This window comes from Aspergillus thermomutatus (genome assembly GCF_002237265.1).
Source record: "Aspergillus thermomutatus strain HMR AF 39 chromosome Unknown NODE_61, whole genome shotgun sequence".
Classification (NCBI taxonomy): domain Eukaryota; kingdom Fungi; phylum Ascomycota; class Eurotiomycetes; order Eurotiales; family Aspergillaceae; genus Aspergillus; species Aspergillus thermomutatus.
The window spans coordinates 96,059-116,520 of record NW_020798110.1 but is presented as its reverse complement, the minus strand read 5'-3'; the positions used below and the strand labels follow the sequence as shown (position 1 = coordinate 116,520).

The window sequence follows — 20,462 nt, the reverse complement described above, 5'->3', positions numbered from 1 at the left end:
TCCGTCTTTACCGTCGGCACACGGAACTGCGGCTTCAGATCTATGGCTGACACCCACGGAGCAAATTCAATCTGATAGACTACGTTTCTAGCCATATCATCGACTTCAGGAGTTCTAGATAGTAAGGTACCTAGCTAGGTAGGCTGTTTCTCGCTTTGACGGCACATGTCAATGAAGCTCTTATTGTTGCTCACAGTATCTTGGATTCTTGGTAATAGTATTAATGGCGTAGGTTTGATCTTGATTTTGGAGAATTGATAACCCCACACTACGTCAGACACAAGCCTCCCAAGTAATTAGTTCATTCCTCACGACTTGTGTCAAGGAGTCAAGGTGTTTGCTCGGAGAAATATCAAGCTCTGTTCTTTGGCGTCCTTCTTGACTTTGGGCACGGAGAAGTTATTTTAAGGACTCGATCACCGGACAATCGACATCGCTGTATACTGTGCTACACTGTGTCTGCTATCCTGTCCATCCCTGATAAATCCTTAGCCCCAATTCTTGAAAGGTTGCGAGTACTCCGTAGTCCGTAAGGTACCTAGCTACCTACTAGGTATTGATGATACACCATGGTCTCTAATTGATCAAAAGGAGCTGTCATTGGCGGGCTCACTGGCCATGTTGCCGATCGGTTGAAGTCCCTCCCGTTGTGGCGCTGCTGTGGATGGTGCAATGCATGAATGTTTGACTTGACACAATGACGATCAGCCAGTCATACTCTCTGAATCGGAATGAAGGCAAAATCCGTTGATTGTGTGCTTATTATTATTGCCCATGTTTGCTCCTAAAGTCTCCCACCTTGATTCGGGTACGAAACACCAAGGCAAGCCCGTTAACCTGTCCTTTGCACCCGATGAAGTCATGTATAACGTCGGATACTGATAGTAATCAATAATGCAACCCGACTGCGTGTGGTTCGGCAGCCATTCGTCAAGACCCAGGGAACTTGTCAGTGGTTCTTCTTAACAATAATTTAGGTATCATATTCAGGTCCCTGTCCTTATCCTGTTGTGTTTGTCGGCTTGAGTGAGGTGCAGTCGACCCAATTCGAAAGTATCATCAGAATGATTACAGAGAGGACTGACGATGACTTTATATATTCATGATTCAAACTGTCGGACTTTGAATGTATCCGCAAGGATTCAACATGTATGTGAGCCGATCATGACGTGATGGAGGTAAAGCTCTCATCGACTGTCCAAGTCTATCAGATATGTCAAGCAAGAACTGTAGTAGTGCCGTATACTCCGTACTCCTGATGACTTCAGACCAAGTTGCAGTATCTAGGTAAGGTATGAGATAGGACTCCTGTGTTTGTATAATGGATTTTCACCTTTAAGCAAGTAGTAGTACTTCTCTAAGGATTCGCACATCAAGAGGAATTGCGCAAGTGAGATAAGTATGGGGTAATAATGACTATCGAAGCAAGGTACTTATGTTGACTCTTTGGAGAGCCAAAGTAAGGTAACTAGGTACGGAGTACGGAGTACGTAGATAGATAAGTGATAAAGCCAATCACTACCGCAGAATGTGCCATTGTAGCACATTCTTCACTCTGACTGGATGCTTGGCACATCTTTTGCGTCAGAATGGGCGTTTATGCCTTTATGCCGGCCATCTGGATCGATCCGGATCAACTCTGCAAGAACAAGAAGCCTCAAAACAGTTGTCAACCCATCGCTGGCACCTTTAGAGGTCGGACAAAGGATTAGGTAGTGGTTATATCATCACTATCTCAGCAGCCTGTCACCTGGACCATTTCATTCAAGATACCTGGAACTTTGCTTTGTACTGACTGAGGACTATTGATCTCCCTTCAACGATCTTATTCTTATCGTTTCTCGCTTTCTTGGCGCTAAGACTCCTTTCTCAGCTCAGCCTCTGGGCGATTCGCCATCCAGCACTGCCACTACCGGTAATTCTGTAACTATCCCGCAAGAGCTTCCCCATCCCATTTCTCTCATCTCTATCTTCGTCCTCATCCTCATCCTCAATATTTTACTGTCACTACAACTGTGTATAACAACGGTGTATACTATTCTCAATTGATCCCGTCTCTTCTCTCGCCGATTCCCACCTCTTCTCACCTCCTGGTGTGCGCGAAAGCCCGACCGGCGGCAACCTTAAATAGTTAGAATTTCTTATCGACGACATCACCTTCGGCTTCCCGCCACCGAACATCCTTCTCTCATCCTCCACGTCTGGGTGATTCTAATCAACAACTTCCCTGGTCCATGGCCATTTTTACGTCTCCCACATCGCTTCAGAATGTCAATGCCTTGGTTCCCCGCCAGTTCGTGACCCAGATGCAATCGGGGGTCATGAACCCGGGGATCCTTCAGAATGGCGCCCATTCGAGCCACCCATCATTCTTCCACCTCGTCCTTCTGGTTTTTGAAGCTGTGTTGGAGGTCGTGTGTGTCAGCTTGCCCGGTTACATAGTTGCCAAACAGGGCATGTTCGATGCAGAAGCTCAGAAGTTGGTCGCCAACCTCAACGTCATGCTGTTTACCCCATGTCTGAGTATGTAGCCCTTTCTTGTTAACTCCGGTGGATAATTTTGAAGCTGATATCGCGCAGTCTTCATCAAACTTGGTTCCCAACTGACGGCGGAGAAACTCACCGATCTTGCCATCATCCCGTTTATCTTCATCGTCCAGACCTTCGTCTCTTACTCCTGTGCTTGGGTTATATCGCGATGTTTCCGTTTCAAAAAACGACCCGCCAATTTTGTGGCTGCAATGGCTGTACGTATTCCAAAATCTTCTCACTGCGTTGCCTATCTAATCTCCTCTATCTACAGGTTTTCGGTAACTCCAATTCTCTACCTATATCCCTCGTCATGTCGCTCTCACAGACCCTAAAAGGCCTTCACTGGAGCAAAGTCCCCAATGACAACGATGACGAGGTGGCGGCCCGTGGAATTCTATACCTACTCATATTCCAGCAATTAGGTCAGCTCGTTCGCTGGAGTTGGGGCTATCATGTTCTTCTTGCTCCGAAGGAACGATACCTGGAAGAGGCAGAGAGGGAAGAGGGTGCGACCCGAGTCGAGCAAGGCCAGGCATGCTACAGCGACAACCCGAACCAGACGGATCCAGATGAGCCACTCGTCAGAACCCGAAGCTCTGATAGCCTTACTCACCGTGCCGCGGGCTCCTCCGGCGACACGGAGGAGTTCACGTCCGGTGAACAGACCCCCGTGACAGTCCGGACGTATTCCTACACGAAGCTGCCCACTCATGGCAAAGTGAACGGTGAAGCAGATCACCCCCCTTCTCTGATTGGGCCCCCTCCCAGCGGACCATTCCTTCCGCGTCAAAGTACTGGAGGCGATATCCTGTTGTTTCCGAACGTTGAGTTGTCGCACGAAGGTCACCACCACAAGAAGGGACCGTTCAAACGAGTCAAGGAGTATCTAGGCCAACGCCGCAGTCGCATGACAAGCTCCATCGCGAGCGGCTGGGAGAAAAGCACAAACGCAGTGTACAGCCGACTTCCGACCAGCGTACAAAAACCCTTGTCTGTTTGCGCTCGCGGTATTAAAAGGTTTTTCCATGGCCTCTGGGACTTCATGAACCCCCCTCTGTGGGCTATGCTTGTGTCGATTATTGTGGCATCCGTGCCGTCCCTACAGCACTTGTTCTTCGACGAGGATACCTTCGTGAACAATTCGGTCACGCGAGCTATCAATCAGAATGCTCAAGTTGCTGTACCCTTGATCCTGGTCGTCCTAGGAGCGAACCTTGCACGGAACACCTTGTCTCAAGAAGCGCTCGAAGACCTACAGCATCCAAAGGAAGAGAAGAAGCTGATTATTGCCTCGCTCGTGGCACGCATGCTCCTACCGACCTTGATCATGGCCCCTCTCCTTGCTCTGCTCGCTAAACACGTTCCTATCAGTATCCTGGGCGATCCAATCTTCATTATTGTCTGCTTCTTGCTTACTGGAGCTCCGTCCGCTCTGCAACTGGCGCAGATTTGCCAGATCAATAATGTCTACGTCTCTGCCATGTCGAAGCTTTTGTTCCAGAGCTATGTTGTTTGGTAAGTTACTTGCATGCTCAATCTCAAGATTCAGACACTAACGGATCCTAGGATTCTCCCTTCGACTCTAATACTTGTCATGTGTGCCTTGGAGGTCGTTGAGTGGGCGTCCGCTTCTACCTAAATGGGTTTTATGATTACGATTAGTGTAGTTTTATGGGTTATTCTTACGGCTTGGTGTCTGGTGGTTTGATTTGTTTCTTTCTTTCGATGTCTTATCACCGACATGCGGTCGGTTGACGGTCTTGTCTGATTACGCAGAATGGGAAATGGACAGGTGATACCAATGGCATAGGATGGCTACGTAGATTTCTTAGTTAACCCCACCAAAAGCTGGCTCTTTGCACCTCAGGGCTTCTTTGCATCGTCATGATAATTAGACTAAGCCTACACTACATAGCTGCACACTTCTCTCTGCTACAGAGAGTTGCACGTCTGATCTCGTCACCCATGGCAATCACCACCCCTGCCAACAATCACTTCATGACACGATATGGCAATGAAGCAGCTATACCTGTGAATTTTTTCCTTGGAAGCGAAGTACTCTACATAGAGCTGCAACCGCGAAACCCACAAGTAAGCCCTGCCGATGGAGAGATCGTTCCAACATTGGGATTACATCTAAGTCTTATGGAGAATCCATTCAACCATCCCTCCTCTGCGGACAGGGGCTATTACAATTGGGTCTAATCGGGCCATAATCTCTTGGGTGTGTATTCAGAACTTATCGCTGAAGTCGTAGATGGCTTTTGCATAACCACTGGGCATGGTTGCTAGAGGAGAGTGTGAGGTGGTCATATGCTCATGCAGGGACGTAAAACAGACTAAATAAGCGTAATATCTATTTTACTAGCGAAAAAAAAAGACTAAAGATATGCACACTTGCTGGAGGCGATGTACGCAGCCGCAAATGGAACTCTCCGAGGAAGCAATTCCATCGGCGGCCTGTTGAGCTCTATCGCATTGCCATCGCGAGGGTGTCTTCCCCATTGTTTCTCAACAGTAGTTACTCCGTACACTCATGCATATACCTATATAGCTGTACACTCCTGCCCACCAGAGAAGACACCATTGATTGTCTCATCACTCATGACATCCACCACCATCGCCATGCCATTCGCCAAATGCCACAGAATATGACAATGAAACAACCACACCCCTGGATTCTCTGCCCGGAAGCGTAGAACCGCATACCCACGACTGGGGATCTGGACCGTGTCACGCAGTACCGCACGGGAGAGATCATATGGTGAAGCATCCCTGACCCCGTTGTCATTGGCATTGGCACGATCGACAGGCTCTAAACCTGGCGGATACGCGTCGGTAAAGGGGTTATAGGAGCCCCAGCCTATGGGAGCTTTATACACGTGTAGAACGTAGAAGTGGTGGCCGTGCTGGGAATGATCAGCTTCTGTCTGTTCTGTTTTGATACTTCATCCGTGGAAGGCGAAGGGGAGGGGGAAGCCATACGAGGTGGAAAGGGTGAGCCCCTTCGTCGAGGTTATTCACCACCAGGTCTACCCACACCGGATCAGGTCCTGTAGCAATAGAGAGTTGGTTTTCGTCCCATTTGTCGCGGGGAAGATAGAGGAGGGGCGATGGAGGGTTGCTTTGCGGTTTCCAGGAGGTGCGGTTGAAGTAGGCGTAAGGGACATTGTGGTTTTTGGAGAGTTTCTGGATCTTGGTGTACACGACGTGAGTTTGGTTGGCGTGCTTGGGGAGTGAAGAAAGGATGGTTTGTGAAGACGGGATAGTCTCGAGATTGAGCTTAGGATACGGCTTGGAGTTGGAGCTGTCTGCCTGGGGGCTGGTGGTCTTGTCTGTGGTGATGAGAAAGGTTTGTTCTGCGCTCAGAGCTGGATTGAGGTATCTGAGGTTCCTGAAGTTTGAGGTCAGGTCCTGTCGTATATCCTGGGATATGGGGTTCGGGCTTACTCGTCATCGATTTTGATAGTCATGGATTTCTGTTTATGTGTGGTACTTTCTGATGAAGGTATAAGGATTGCATCCATACGTTGTCCGGGGTAGAGCACGCCGGCTGAACTGGCTTGTGGTTGGGGTTCCACATCGTTGCTATCGAGTTGGATGAGATCGAAAACGCTCTCGGCGAAACTCAGGGTAAAGCCTGTAAAGGACCTGGTGGTAGGTTAGCATCTGACCAAAGAGAGACGCTTCTCCACCTGCCCTGTGTTGACCACACGTATCCTGTAGGACAAGCCATCGTCAAAATCAAGATACGACAAATCGATATAATTCTCGACGCAGTCTACCGGTCGTGCGGGTACGGCCATGGAGCAGTTGAAATGGCCCACGCCATTGATTAATAGCGAGTCTGGGACAGGCTGCGTTGCGTTAGCACAACAACCAGATCTATTTGGCCTACTAACCTCATTGCCAAAAGATCCAGCGCGCATATACCAGTCTAGAACTTGGAAAGCTGGTCGATGATACCAGTCACCAATCAGAAGCAACATGTCCTCGCTGTAGTTGTCTCGATGATTTGCTTTCTCCTCTTCGGCCATGAGGCCACGTACAGGAAGTTTAAGGGGAGGCGCATGCACTACGAAGCCTCCATAAAGCCCGTCTGCTCTGGCCACTCCGGAATGAGCATGGTACCAAAATGTCCCGCTCTGGTTCTCAGGAATGGTGAGGTTATAGATGAATTTGGACCCTGGAGCGATTGGACATTGCGAGACTCCAACCGCACCGTCCATTGGGCCTGGAAGATATCATTAGTGATTCGGTACGACAAGCTACAAATCAATGAAGCACTTACTTTGCACATGTAAGCCATGCCAATGGATGGAAATCGACTCATCTTCAAGTCTGTTGGTCAGGGTTATGACGAGAGTATCGCCCGAGCGAGCTTCGATCGTTGGACCTGGGAATAGACCTGTCAGATTATCGATCAGCAAGATAGTTCCAGTGGAGGCAGGACAATAGATCTTCACCATTGATCCGATAGACCCGTTTAAGAACTCCATCAGGACGTAAATAGTTTGAAGTGACCACCCAGTCAAGATGTCGCGTTTTCGGTTCACGGTATATGTGATCCTCAGGATGAAGCTTTATCATCGGACGCAATGCATCGGGGTCACTTACTTGCGAATGACTGTCTTTGCCATGGGTTTGTGATAGGCCTGGCAACGAGATCCAAGGGTTCGGTGTGGAGGTTTGTTGGAGATATGCTAGCGCGATCAAGACACATACAGCCAATGGCCACACCACTAATCCATAGGACCAATTCTTTGATTTCGTCGATGTGCATTCATCACAAGATCTCTCATATCGCTGAGACACCGGTAATAGCTCCTCTGATTCTATTTGGTTCTTGCTCAAGGAGGTCTCTGCGCAACAGCCGCGCTGTTCCTCCATCGTCTTTCAACTCCAGAGAAATCGTTCATTTGAAGAACAATTTATTTTGCCGATCTGTCATATGAAACTGTTACAATTTCTCCTCGTCTCGTCCGGAATCCCGGCAACAAGCGAGGGGTTACATTGCATCATGTTGATCTCCATTCCCTCGAAGGATGGTACCATCCTCAGGCATCCAGCAGGAACCACATCCTGCCACACGTGCTCGCAAGGAACGCCTGATGGAAGCAATCCAGAACTACATCTCCGCACCAACTCAAGGCTTCAACTCCACCTATTCATCGCTTATCAGCCTGTCAAGGCTTCTTCAATATTGCTTGTTGCAGTGCTGATAGAGAATCAAGCTAAAAAGGCGCCGTGCTATTTGCCAACGTTTTACGTGATGATCAAATCACATTCCGTGATTGTCGAATGTAATCTTCGAATGTTTACCATGTTTTTGTGCTTTTTATGATCCTTCGGCCTCTGGACTTGAGTAACCTATGTAAGTCCAGGATGCAACGGTATTGTATACAGACGTTGCTGAAAGATCGCCGAACTGAGGCACCAAAATTGGATAAATTGATCCTTCGCCCTGCAGTTTGGTAGCAAGTCCTCCTCTCTTTCTCGGTGGTCACTCTAACTTGTTCAGCACTGAGTTCTGAGCTGAAGACTGAGGTCGAAAATGCCACTATTGATTGGCGCTGCCTTGGCCGTGCTCCTCGGGAGCCGGCCTGTCATTGCCGGATCTTTGAAGGACATTGAGCATGTCGTTATTTTCATGCAGGAAAACAGGTCATGGAACAATGTATGTTCTTTGGCAGCTACATCTCAATCCTGGGGTAAAGCGGTCACTGATAAACACAGTACTTTGGCACGATGGCAGGAGTCCGGGGTTTCAATGACCCCAACGTGCAAGTCAACCCTGGCGGGTTGCCTGTCTGGTATCAGTGCGTATCACAAGTCGATCGAGCGCTCTCACTGGCAAGAAAATAGCTGACGCATGTTTCGTTCAGGCAAGTCGACCCGAGCATGTCCACAGACGCCAAAACCCTCCTTCCCTGGTATCTCGGCTATCAAGGTGGATCTTGGCCCGACGCAATTCAGTGCATGGTGGCGGGAGATAATGGTTATACTGATAACCAGGCGGCTCTGAATCATGGCCTGAACAATCATTGGGCCCGCAATAATACACCGTGGAGCTGGGGATACCTCAAGAGGAGCGACATCCCTGTTCACTTTGCTATTGCTGAGGGCTGGACGGCGGGTGACATGTATCAGGTTCGAACTCTTCTTGGCAGGTACACTCTACCAAGTATTGACATCAATCCAGGAAGCTCAAATCACATCCACCAACCCGAACCGCGTCACATTGGTCAGCGGCTCCGTAAACATACCTGGAAGTCCGCAGAGCGCTGACCAGGGAGGACCTTATTTGGACAATAATGAGACTCCGGGTAAGAAGCATGACCATAAATGCTGTTCTTCAGATTGACAAGATCGATTCAATAGGCTGCGACAAGAACAACGTCAACTGTTATCCTCTCAAGTGGAAGACCATCTTCGAGTTTTACGAAGATGCAGGTGTCTCTTGGCAAGTGTATCAGGATGATAACAACTTTGACGACAACCCTCTGGCCTGGTTTGAGCAGTATCAAAATGTTTCGGCTTCATCGCCTCTGGCGCAGAAAGGCATGGCTTACTTAGGACTGGAAACGTTCTATGAAGCAGCCGCAAACGGAACTCTCCCAGAAATCAGTTTCATCGTTGGTCCTGCAGAGCTGTCCGAGCATCCCCCGTACATGCCAAAGGACGGTGCATGGCTTCAAAAGAAGGTGGTCGACTCGGTCGTGAACAGCCCCAAGTATTCCTCCACACTGCTGCTTGTCAGTTACGATGGTATGAAAACATTAGCCGCTCGATCATAACGGTTGACACTGACGCGGCCGTTAGAGTCTGGCGGCTTTGGAGACCACGTTGTTCCCTTTCACTCCCCTGAAGGTACTCCAGGAGAATGGATGGAGGACCCGTATGGCAAATTCGGGCAGATCTTTGTCGGACCCGGTGAGCTGGGATTCTCCTCGTATCATTGGTAACCTGAACTGTACTGGCGGTTGATACCTTGATAGGCGTTCGAGTTCCCTTCTACATGGTGTCTCCCTGGACCAGGGGCGGCCGTGTTTTTACCGAGCGAGCAGACCACAACTCACAGATCCTCTTCCTGGAACAATGGCTGACCGCTCGCGGATACAAGAACATCCAGACCGATCAGATGGTGCACTGGCGTCGGGAACATATGTCCAACCTCGTCAACGCTTTGGATTTGGACCATGTAGGGCCCTGAGTGACCATGCAATCTGCTTCGGTAACATCACTGACGATTTCATAGCCTGACTACAGTATCCCTCGTATTCCAAATGCCGATGCGCCCGCTATGATCGGTAACTCGTACGTTGGTACATCCATGTGCGAAGCCAAGTATCCGGTTCAACGACCATCTGTCCCGTACGGGCAGCAGAACGACACGTCTGAAGCCTTGTGGTTCGAGGACGGATACAAGGAATGCGTTGGTTACTTGACCGAAGGTCGTTACCTGGTGTTTGAAAGAGCAGGTTATGCACTCACGAATGCCGGCAACTCCACTCATCTGAGCAGCAGTCCCGCTGTTTCTGATCACAGCGAAAAGAAACATCGATGGGTGATCCACTATTCGAATGGCGAGGAGAGCGGGCTTTTCCTGATCTCCAGTGCTCTGGATGGTAAATGGCTCGGGCCAAGCGGCACCCTCCTACCAGCCAACAGCAGTGACCAGGCGGCTCAAGTGAATATTACCTTCCTCGGCAATGGTCAAGACTACTCGTTGGAGTATGCTGCTGGATCAAACGAGGTCGGGTTAGGAGGAAAGTTAGGCTTCAAGGTGTGGAGTGTAACTTATCACAACTAGAATTTGCATGAAAGGTATGACTAGGTCAGACGCCTGGAGTACACAGCATTAGGATGCAATGAGAAAAATGTTCAGTACAGCACCGTGTTGTTGCTGTAATTGTAGTGGTAATTACGCCATAAAAAGGAACGTGATTCTAGCTTGGTGGCCTTGCAAGCCAGGCATTTTTCAGGCGACGAACCTATATAATCCCTTGTTTCCCCTCACACTGTCTGTCCCTCTGTTGACTACCACTTGTCCTCCCAACACCAGATGATTCCCAAGCGACTCGGTCATTTGGTATGGCTTCTCGTACGAAAAAGAAAACCCCATGCGACAAACCACAGTATGACTATGGATGAATAATGTACGACTTTTGCAAGATCACCGCGTAACCACCTGATTGCGGGGTCAACGCTTATTTCTCCCCATGCGATTTGATTCCTGAGCCCCAGAGCAACGAACCTCAATGCGCTAGTCAGAATCATTCGGTAATAATGCTAGACTTACCAGTATCTGCATTGCAGATCATTGTCAGCATCCGAGATAGTGAACAGCTAGGTATCTCTATCTTGACGTTGTTCTTGTCTGACTCCTGCGGGAAGCTGATGATACCCGCTTCAGAGGAATAAGTCACGAGTGTGAAGTCAACCAACACGCTAGGCCAATGTATAATCGTCTCTTGCAAGCCACTGGCTCTGGACTAAGCAAACATTGGCGCCGCAGAAGCCGTTCTTTTGTTTTCCGGAGGGCAAGTCTAGACGATGATTGCCTGAGGATTCGTACTTCGTCTCCCAAGTACGTATCTATCTCTTGAGGTACCTGAAAAGGGAAACTAGTCACCTGAGGCCACAGTCTTTTTGGCCTGATAAGCGACTTTTTGGGCAATTTTCGCCACTCTCTTTTTCCTCTTCCCAGCCAGCTTTCATCGCAATTCTCTTTCTCCTCCATATTATTATCGTCATCCTGTCGCATCTGTTCATATCTTGTTCAAGCATCTAGATCTGTCCGTCTAGTATTCTCAAACAACGATTCGGTCCCTTTAAACAGTGGTTCCCACCAGGAGAATCCACTCGATTCCCGACCGCTTCCAAAGTTCAAACCGTGTCTCTTCTCTTGTCGGCTCCCCACTCGACCGCTATTATTCTCTTTCTTTCTCTTCTCTGGCCTTCTCCGTCTATCCAAGGTGATTCGTGAGTGCGTCTATCTACTCTCCTCAGGCTGCAATCCGCCGTTGCTTGAACCAAGTGTTCCTGTTTTTGAGGACCTTCAAACCAATCGCTTCAAACAAGAGTTTCACCGGCTTCCTATCTTTGTGTGACAGCTCTCAAACTTTTTGTTTGTCATTTCATCAAAATCCTGTCTTTTCGCTGGGGTGTTCGACCACCTCCTGGGCTGTTGGACATGCCCTCCTTCACCGACCCGAGCGGCGATTCTGGTCTGGGAACTGATGGTAGGTGTCTAACTTCGTCCAATTTATCATTTAGCCCTGATAAACGTTTCCATTCTTGTTATCAATTGAGCTTTCCGTTCGTAGTTCGGTACACAGTAGTACTTCTGCTCGGTTGTGGCTCAACCGTCCCCGGATCACATGAGCGCATAGTCTGTTCACGACTTGTACCCAAAGCAGCTTTTATGAACTACCTCCATGCATCAACCTACCAATATCCCTTGCTCTGTCCGTACCTTTGACTAGGGAAATGATGGATTCTGACCAATTTCTAGAAGGAGTGAAGCCAATTTTGGGAACTGGCCTTAATATCTCTTCTTTTCAGAAGATTCTCACTGAGAATGGGCATGCGAGCCCAGCAATTGCGGCGGTTGAAGGAAGTCCTTCCAAGCAGCACCGCGCGCCAGTGGCCAAAAAACCCACGGCTCGAACCCCATTGCATCATATATCACAGACACCCAGCGTCATAAGCGAACCTCGGAGCCAGTGTGAGAAAGACCAAGGCGCGAAGATTGGCGAAGAGAACCCTCATGATGGCCTATTTCACCAAGTATATGAATGGCTTCAGCACGAAAAAGTGAAACAAAAAACCCGCCGGTCGAAGTTGAGGGGGACAGGCGAGGGTGTCGAAAGTGATGGCGACGACGATTACTACGATGGTATCCTGGAAAAGACTGCATCTCACGACTCCGAGAGTGTATTTGCTCTCGACAAGCTCGAAAAAATCCTCATTCGGTACGCCGCTTCTCGCATTGAGGGCTCCTCGTCGGTCTATCCCGTACGGGGACCAACCCGCAAGCGTTCCCGCATCAAGGGGCTGCGGAGAGGCTCTGCATCTGAATCCGATCAATTCGATCTTGACTCGGCAGCTCCCAGTGTTGATGCAGTACTGGACAATTCTAAGACGCTCGCATACACAGGTGGGACCGCCGAGGGTGACGATAAAGACGGTGACACCGAGGCAGACGATCGACGAGCCAAGGATAGGGAAGCTTGGCTGACGTTCAAGAACGAGATTGTCCGCCTTGCCATTACGCTACAACTCAAAGGTTGGCGAAAGTTTCCTCAGGAGCTCGCTGGCGAGATTGAGGTAATCAGATTGAGTGGTGCCTTGACCAACGCTGTGTATGTGGTCAATCCACCAAAAGCTATCCCTCCGCTTAAAGCCGAGGATGGATCTTATTCTCTTGTTCCCCGAAAGCCCCCGCCGTAAGTCATCTGTCGATTCTCCGAGCCTGGTGATAAGTGTTAACGATTTGTGTAGGAAGCTTCTTTTGCGTATCTATGGTCCGCAAGTAGATCACTTGATTGACAGAGAGAACGAGCTGCAAATTCTTCGCCGCTTGGGCCGCAAGAACATTGGGCCCAAGGTACTGGGAACGTTCAACAACGGTCGATTCGAGGAGTTTTTCGAAGCACGTCCACTTACGCCCAAAGACTTGCGTGTTCCTGACACCATGAAGCAAATCGCGAAACGTATGCGCGAGCTGCACGAAGGGATCGAATTGCTTGAAGAGGAGAGGGAAGGAGGCCCGGTAGTCTTCAAGAACTGGGACAAGTGGGTTGATCGCTGCGAGCAAGTCATCAACTGGTTGGACATGGAAATTCAGTCTGAGCACAATGAGGCCAAGGCAGCTTCTGAACCTTGGCGCCGCCGCGGCTTTGTTTGTGGTGTCCCATGGCCCATCTTCAGGAAGGCCGTCGAAAATTATCGGAAGTGGCTTGTATCAAGCTGCGGAGGGATCAGTGAGATCAAGCGGCAGCTGGTTTTTGCCCACAATGATGTAGGTCAATCCTTCCGGCCTTTGCTTTTGGTCTTCGATTTTTCATCCACTAAACGGGTCAGACTCAATATGGCAATCTGCTTCGAATGGAACCCAGCTCCGAATCGCCGCTTCTTTTGCCTGAAAACAAGCACAAGCAGCTGGTCGTCATTGACTTTGAGTATGCTTCGGCAAATACTCCCGGCTTTGAGTTTGCGAACCATTTTGTGAGTATAAACTGACGACGTTAAAAGGCCCCAGCTGACCCAATGCAGAGCGAATGGTGTTATAACTATCACGATCCCGAGAGATCCTGGGCTTGCAACAACCGACACTATCCAACACCGGAGCAGCAACGCATGTTCATCGCCTCGTACCTGACCCACAGACCAGGAGTGCGGTCGTCCGCTTCTCCGTCCATCACTCCCCTCATGCGAGGGAACTCGTCGAGCATGACCTCATTAGCGCCTCTGGACCTCGACTCGACCACCGAGGCAGACCTCCAGCGGCAGTCGGAGGCCGAGAAGTCGCAGGAAGATAACTTGGAGGCCGAGCTCCAATTCCTGATGAAGCAGACGAGGGTCTGGCGCGTGTTCAACTCTGCTCAGTGGGTGGCCTGGGGAATTGTACAGGCCAAGGTACCCGGTATGGAGGAGGGGATTGCGGCGGCCGCAGCGGCGAAAGTGTCTAATGGGAACGGTCACAGCAGTGATTCGAACGTGTCAGTCGTGACAGCTGCTGAACCACCCGTGCAACCTCCAGTCGACGCGGATGTGGACGAGGCGGACGAGTTCGACTACCTTGCCTACGCGCAGGATCGGGCGATGTTCTTCTGGGCGGATCTGCTTGCGCTGCATTTGGTCCGGGAGGATGAGCTCCCGCCTCAGATGGTGGAGCATATCAAGTCTCGCATGATTGAGTATTGAGTCTGATGTTTAGGATTGGCCCAGGGGAGTGGAGGGAATGGATTTTTTTCACTTGACTATTTATGACGACTGATGACTGATGATACGAAGCTACTTGGTTCTTCAACGGTACTGCGCAGCTAACTTGTTCATGATTCGATGTACATGTACATAGCGTTCTTTTCGTGACGGCTAGCTTCTGTACCAATGGTGCGCTTGTATCCTCCATTACGCTCATGGGAACTATCATAGAGCACTGCCTATCGAGCATGCCAGTAATCATCATTTCATGCGTTAACCCCTCCGACTCAACAATCTCTTCTGAGTCTCCTGCTTCGCCTTCTCAACCCACGCCTCATACGCCCCAGGCCCCTCCTCCTCCTTCATCCCCACCACCCCCTTGACCATCTCCCCAATGAAACCAACAAAATTCCACCGGCGCAGGGTATTCTCCCACGCCCACGCCCGCCTCTTCCTCGCCTCCCGCTCCAACAACTCCACATCCCCCGTCTCCCGCGCGCGCACCCTCAAATCCCTCACCACAGCCATAAGGTTAAACCGCGTCTCCCCCTCGGGGTACCGCGCAATCCGCCTCTGCAGCACCTCAATCACCCTCTCGGGGAACGTCTCGGCATCGCACGCGCCATGGCTGATCGGATACGGCTGCAACCCATCAAGCTCATACAGCACGCCGTTGACAGGCGTGTACGCAATGAAATGGTAGACATCGCCTTCCTCGTCCTGGGGACCGCGCACGGTCTCGTCGACGAAGGGCGAGGCGCGCGCGAAGGCGTTGTGTGCTGTGCGGATGATCTCGGAGTTGGAGAGGGCCTCGCCGCGGAGGTCTGCGGGGAAGCCGGTTGTGAAGTCCTTGAAGGAGCGGAGCTCGGGGCCGATGTTGATGGGGTGCGGGCTTGAGGAGGGGGAGTCCTGGTTAAGGATGACGGAGAGGATGGCTTGGGTGCCGCAGGCGTTTTGGATGGTTTGGGCGGCGAAGAAGAGGTTTTCGGGGTGGGAGGTTTCGTAGGTGCCGTCGAGGGGTTGGGTGGTGGTTGCTGAGGGGGGTTCGCGGATCCATTTGAAGAGAAAGATGACGCCGTAGACGGGGCTGGTGAGGGAGTGAGTGTTAGTTCGTGGGGAGGAGAGATATGGTGGGGGGGGTTACCTGAGTGAGCGTATTGTGTCTGCGTCGAGGGAGATGAGTTCTTCGAATTGGACGTCTTGGACGCCGAGGTTCTCGATCAGGGATGTGAAGACGCCCTGTACGGGTTAGGTTTGGAGTTTGGGAGAGGAGAAGTTGGATATTTACGTACCTCATCCGACTCGATCGTGCTCCAGCCTCCGCCGTCGGCCATGACAGATAAATCCGGGTGGTAGAATGAGGTGGGGTAAGTGGTGTGTTCCGAGTAGCGATCACTGCTCTAGGATGACCGAGCGGATAGAGATGGAGCTGTTTTGAAAGTGTACGTATATGATAGATGGTCCCTCTTGGAGCTGCGAAAGGAAACTGTCAGGTCCTACGTAAGGTAGCCCAAAGAGGCATGTTTGGCAGTGATGCAAACAAGCTCCGACTCTCCGCTTCAGCACGACTTCATTGCGATGCAACAATCTACTCATCAGTGAGATGATCACGAAGCAGCCATTGATATGATGAAAGTGGTCAGTAACATGTAGCACATGCAGTTTTGTTGTTTTCAACTGATATACTGGCTTCCTCTACTTCACGAGGATGATGCTCCAAGCTACATCCACCTGTATATATCTTTGCTACCATGATTGAGCATCGCTCATTACCTCTATGGAGGACAGGTTCTCTCTGCTTAAGCATACATAATACTTAAGTACAACAATATACTTTTCAAGAGAAGCATCGCTGCTCACTGAAGAGCCTGCCCGCTATGCTGTCTACCATCTCAACCATGCCGCTCCATCAGGAACAGGTAGCTACACAGAAGTCATCCCAACGACCATCAACAAATAGTTCAGTACTTCTCATGGAAATGCAAAAAGTACACAAGCCGAAGCAAGAATAGAACAAGAACAAGGCCGCAGTGACTCTGATAGCACCCTTCATCGACTCTCAGACACCACAATTAGCCAAAGTACCAGCAACCTAGCATATCCAACTTGAAACACCGGAACCCAGATGAAAATAAAGAAAATCGGACCCCAAAATCAGACCCACCAGGAATCTAGCAATCTACTAGCAGATTAGTACGGAGTACGGAGTACAGACTAACTATCTTCATCATACCAAGAGTCCCAAGGGCCAAGGCAGAGGCTTTCCCATACAGGCCCCATGTACCGAATACGAGGTCAACCTATTTCAGCAAAGGTTAGACTAGCCTTTAAGCCTGACAGCCAGTGAGAAGCTGATAATTCTGAAGATTATCGATTGACGATCAGGGTCAAAGCACATGGGGACGGTGTCACGATACGATGCCAAATTTAGGTGGAGCTAAGTAACTTACTGTATGACGCTATTAAGTCCCCAGTTCAGACCCTCTCGGCTCGTTGCACAGCCTTGAAAAGACTTGTATGTCTTCAGTAATTGATCTCAAGCAGCTGAGTACTCCATAGTAAGTTGTCGGTTGACTGTCGTCTGATGTGCTCTGTATGCCAACAGACAGCTCCTGACGATGTGCGTCTTCTAAAAATATACACACGTGCGAGCTGGGATGGTATGTATTTCCAGATCGACATCTTGCATGCTTTAGTCTTGTGATTTCATCTCCTCCGTCGATTGTGCTGCAGCTGCAGAATTCAGATTATCTTTGGACTGACTCCGCATTTGTATGATATCCATATCCTATTTTTGTAACGACAATGTATGCGATGCTCCAATAAAGTGGAAACGAGAGTAGGGTATATTGCTATCTTGGTATCAAATCCATCCATTCCTTGTTTCATCCTCGTTCCCCGCATTTCCCTCTTGTAAGCTGGATAAAGTAGTCCTAAATCAATCAAATCATTCGTAGCGAATGTGGGTATGTGAAGTTCAACAAATATGCAAGACAAATCAAATCGAAAAAATGGTCCAGAGAAAGCATTGCGGCCATAGAATCAAAATTGTACAAAAAAAAAAAAAGAGAAATAGCCCTCTATTCGCCCATGCTCAATCAAATGCGTTTTCGTAAGTCGGCCCGCGAAAAGATGTGTAGTAGAGAATTTGAGAAGTGAAAAAAAAAAAAAAAAAGAACAATCAGGTGCAGATGGTTCCGTTCCAGGCTTCCGTCGTCGCGGTCAGCCCGGCAATGTGCATCGAATGAGCATCGTCGTAGAGTCCGATGCTTAGATCGAGGGTTCCATCCGCCCGCGAGATCTCTCCGCAAAGCATGTTCTCCAGATAAGGCGGCGCAAATGCGGGCGAATGATGAAGCGAGCTGGGTTCAGAGAGGAGTCGAGGAGATGGGGGGTAGAGAGTATGCGACACCGGAGCCGTCACGTAGGTTCCCGCGGCGTCAAATGGCGAGCTCGCAATCGTCACCGCAGGAGGCGAATGGAGAGGAGATTCAAGAGGAGGCGTGTAAGGTGCATAGGTAGCGGAAGTCGAAGAGGGTGAGGACGAAGATGCGAGGCGATAGTCGTGGTAGTTGCGATATGGGCTGGGGGGCGTGGGAGAGCAGTGGTCGAAGGAATGTCGCGGTGACCACTGAAGACGGCTCTTGTACCTGGCAACGAGGTGCCGAGGCAGGTCCATGAGACCTATGGCAAGTTGCAGCTCGGGACTGAAGGGATCTGCTGTACTCCTGGTCACGATGATCCGGTAGATTTCCTCCACAGGTCCTACTGACAGCGGGCCCAGGTAGGCACCACCCATATCAGGAAATAAGCTGTCCAAGGCGACTCCAACGCCGTAAAACTGTGCAAGAATGGCCAGAGCGCCAATATCTGCATCCCCACCGCGGAGCATGGCGGCGGGGAGCCAGAACAGCCATCTGCGTAGCGGCTGGATGCGCTCAAAGGCTTGCTCGGGTGTCTGCGAGAGAAGATCCATCTGAAAGTTGCGCACAAAGTCGAGCAGCTCTCCAATTCGGGTGTAGTACTCGTGGTTGTGAACGACCCTCTTTTGCACACTCTGGAGGGCCACAATAGTCTGGTCGAGGCTGGCCAGGTCGGTGTCCTGAAAGCGGTATCCTGTCATAACTGGGGAGTTTGTGCATGCCAGATACCTCTGGTTCTCGAGAAGCACGGCCAATTCGGACTCGTGCTTCCAGATCGGGTGCATCGCATTCAAAACCTTGTTCGGATTAGTTTTTTTTGCCCCCCTGAATTATCTTTCGGCTAGTATAATAACTCACCGTGGTAAGGCCTTGCTGTAAGGATGCCCACGTTTGCCAATCAGATGCATGCCACGAGAGCAAAATAGACGAGGCCAGGATGGCCTCGCAGTTTTCCTTTGAAAATGTACCAATGGCCTTGTGCAGACCCTTGATTGCGATACCGCGATGATGATACGCGAGCTGCTTTGTCTCCTGATTCCGTGTGATCCAAGCGAGGTGGGAAGCTGACAGGGTGAGGATCGAGCTCATCACAAAGTCATTGGAGAGAGCGAGGGACAGAAAACTTATGAAGCTGGTTAGAAACGCTCATGTTCATTCTCATCAAGGACTCCTTACAGTGGCATCTTCTGAGCCCAGATTGTACACTCTCCGAAACCACGGCGATGAAGATCGATGGACAGTCCAATGATATGATGGATCAAGCGCAAGTCTGACCGGAACAACTTGTACCACGCATTTCGAGGGTAGTGCATCAGTTCTGGGAAGGGAGGCACTCCGGTGACGTGCCAGTTCTCAATCTCCACCTCGATCTCCGGCGACATGAGCAGGTCAGGGGCTTTGCGGGCCTTGTTCGATTGCTCGCGTGCAAGAGCAACGTCCATGTAGTCGCAACGGCAATTGTGCTTGGTGCAGTTTCGACTACTCAGGAATTAGCAACGGACAGCGTACACAGCAGCCGGCGTGCTTTACCATTGTGGGAAGGTCTCATCACATCTGATATGTCGTCTCTTGCATGTCGCACAGCCATTCCTTGACTTGGTATGGCTCTTGCGAGGAGGACCACCGCCAGGACCGGCCATTGTAACTAGTGAGGATGGAGGAGGGGGAATATAGATGTGAAGCTTGAGGATGGTGTCCTAGGAAAAAGGCTACCAACGGCAGCCAGGTGATGTACAGTGCACAAAGATCTTTGGCAAGCGAAAAGAAGGACTATAGTGGGATGGACAATGGACAAAGTATAAGTAAGTTTGCCTTCTCGGTCTGGCGTCAGGGCGTTCGGAGGCTTGGGGCAAGGACGGAGATGAGGATGAGAATAAAGGCCGATGATAAAACAACGGAAGGAAGTATATAGTCGATCCGGGACAAGGTTAAAATGAAGAAGACTCCAAAAATAACCTCGAGCCGCAAAAGCCCCAGTTGGAGGAATGAAGATATAGAGCAGATGCACGTGGAGAATACGAGAAAACGGCAGCACCCTTGGGGTCGGGTTCGCGTTTTGAACCAGTATGGAGTATGGAGTATGGATATTGGAGAAGATCAAGCGAGGAATGACAGGAACAGGAGCAACGGAGGATTAAATCAGTCAGTGGGAAATCAGGATGGCTTTGAAATGCAGCCACTTTTTTTAGTCCCTCTCTTCTCCCTTTCTCAGCCGTTGAGCGCTTTGGGAAGAGGGAACTGAACGATCGTGTCAAAAAAAGTCCATGGCAGGAAAAGAAAACAGACTACTATTAAAATCAAAATATAGTACTACTCTGGAGCTACGTCGATAGGTAGTGATTAGTAAAATAGACGAGACCATAGTCATAATTAATAATAATAATGATAATAAAAAAATAATCAAAATGAAGGGACCAAGATAGATCAAGACTAGTCCACTGCTTGAAGATTGGGACGCCGACATGCGCGAACGCCACGGCGGAGGACCGGTCAGATGCTGATCGTTTGGGATTAATAGACGGAGTCCAGTAGGAGAGATCGAAGATACATGGAACCATCTGCCACCAATATGAAAAG

At 49.9% G+C, this 20,462-nt stretch overlaps 6 protein-coding genes across 6 annotated transcripts; 3 read left to right on the top strand and 3 right to left on the bottom strand.

Moving 5' to 3' along the window:
- Positions 1–2,234: 2,234 nt before the first annotated feature.
- Positions 2,235–4,171, top strand: CDV56_108502 (Auxin Efflux Carrier superfamily; the record flags this gene model as incomplete). Its single annotated transcript, XM_026762121.1, has 4 exons — positions 2,235–2,523; positions 2,581–2,747; positions 2,804–4,047; positions 4,099–4,171. The coding sequence occupies 4 exons, from the start codon at positions 2,235–2,237 to the stop codon at positions 4,169–4,171; spliced, it is 1,773 nt and encodes a 590-aa protein (XP_026615648.1).
- A 907-nt stretch (positions 4,172–5,078) lies between these two features.
- Positions 5,079–7,031, bottom strand: CDV56_108430 (uncharacterized protein; the record flags this gene model as incomplete). The annotated part of the gene is made up of 6 exons (XM_026762049.1): positions 5,079–5,441; positions 5,518–5,926; positions 5,983–6,183; positions 6,286–6,389; positions 6,435–6,766; positions 6,824–7,031. 6 exons carry the CDS (start codon positions 7,029–7,031, stop codon positions 5,079–5,081), a joined length of 1,617 nt encoding a protein of 538 aa, XP_026615647.1.
- A 1,055-nt stretch (positions 7,032–8,086) lies between these two features.
- On the top strand, positions 8,087–10,345 carry CDV56_108347 (nonhemolytic phospholipases C family protein; the record flags this gene model as incomplete). The annotated part of the gene is made up of 8 exons (XM_026761966.1): positions 8,087–8,209; positions 8,269–8,351; positions 8,418–8,682; positions 8,735–8,858; positions 8,914–9,300; positions 9,355–9,465; positions 9,531–9,733; positions 9,791–10,345. 8 exons carry the CDS (start codon positions 8,087–8,089, stop codon positions 10,343–10,345), a joined length of 1,851 nt encoding a protein of 616 aa, XP_026615646.1.
- Positions 10,346–11,728: 1,383 nt separating this feature from the next.
- Positions 11,729–14,463, top strand: CDV56_108238 (putative choline kinase; the record flags this gene model as incomplete). Its single annotated transcript, XM_026761857.1, has 5 exons — positions 11,729–11,777; positions 12,050–12,983; positions 13,039–13,558; positions 13,621–13,764; positions 13,813–14,463. The coding sequence occupies 5 exons, from the start codon at positions 11,729–11,731 to the stop codon at positions 14,461–14,463; spliced, it is 2,298 nt and encodes a 765-aa protein (XP_026615645.1).
- A 273-nt stretch (positions 14,464–14,736) lies between these two features.
- On the bottom strand, positions 14,737–15,797 carry CDV56_108197 (putative 26S proteasome-associated ubiquitin C-terminal hydrolase; the record flags this gene model as incomplete). The annotated part of the gene is made up of 3 exons (XM_026761816.1): positions 14,737–15,550; positions 15,608–15,702; positions 15,756–15,797. 3 exons carry the CDS (start codon positions 15,795–15,797, stop codon positions 14,737–14,739), a joined length of 951 nt encoding a protein of 316 aa, XP_026615644.1.
- A 1,847-nt stretch (positions 15,798–17,644) lies between these two features.
- Positions 17,645–19,525, bottom strand: CDV56_108088 (putative C6 transcription factor RosA-like; the record flags this gene model as incomplete). The annotated part of the gene is made up of 4 exons (XM_026761707.1): positions 17,645–18,682; positions 18,744–19,008; positions 19,062–19,364; positions 19,416–19,525. 4 exons carry the CDS (start codon positions 19,523–19,525, stop codon positions 17,645–17,647), a joined length of 1,716 nt encoding a protein of 571 aa, XP_026615643.1.
- Positions 19,526–20,462: the final 937 nt, after the last annotated feature.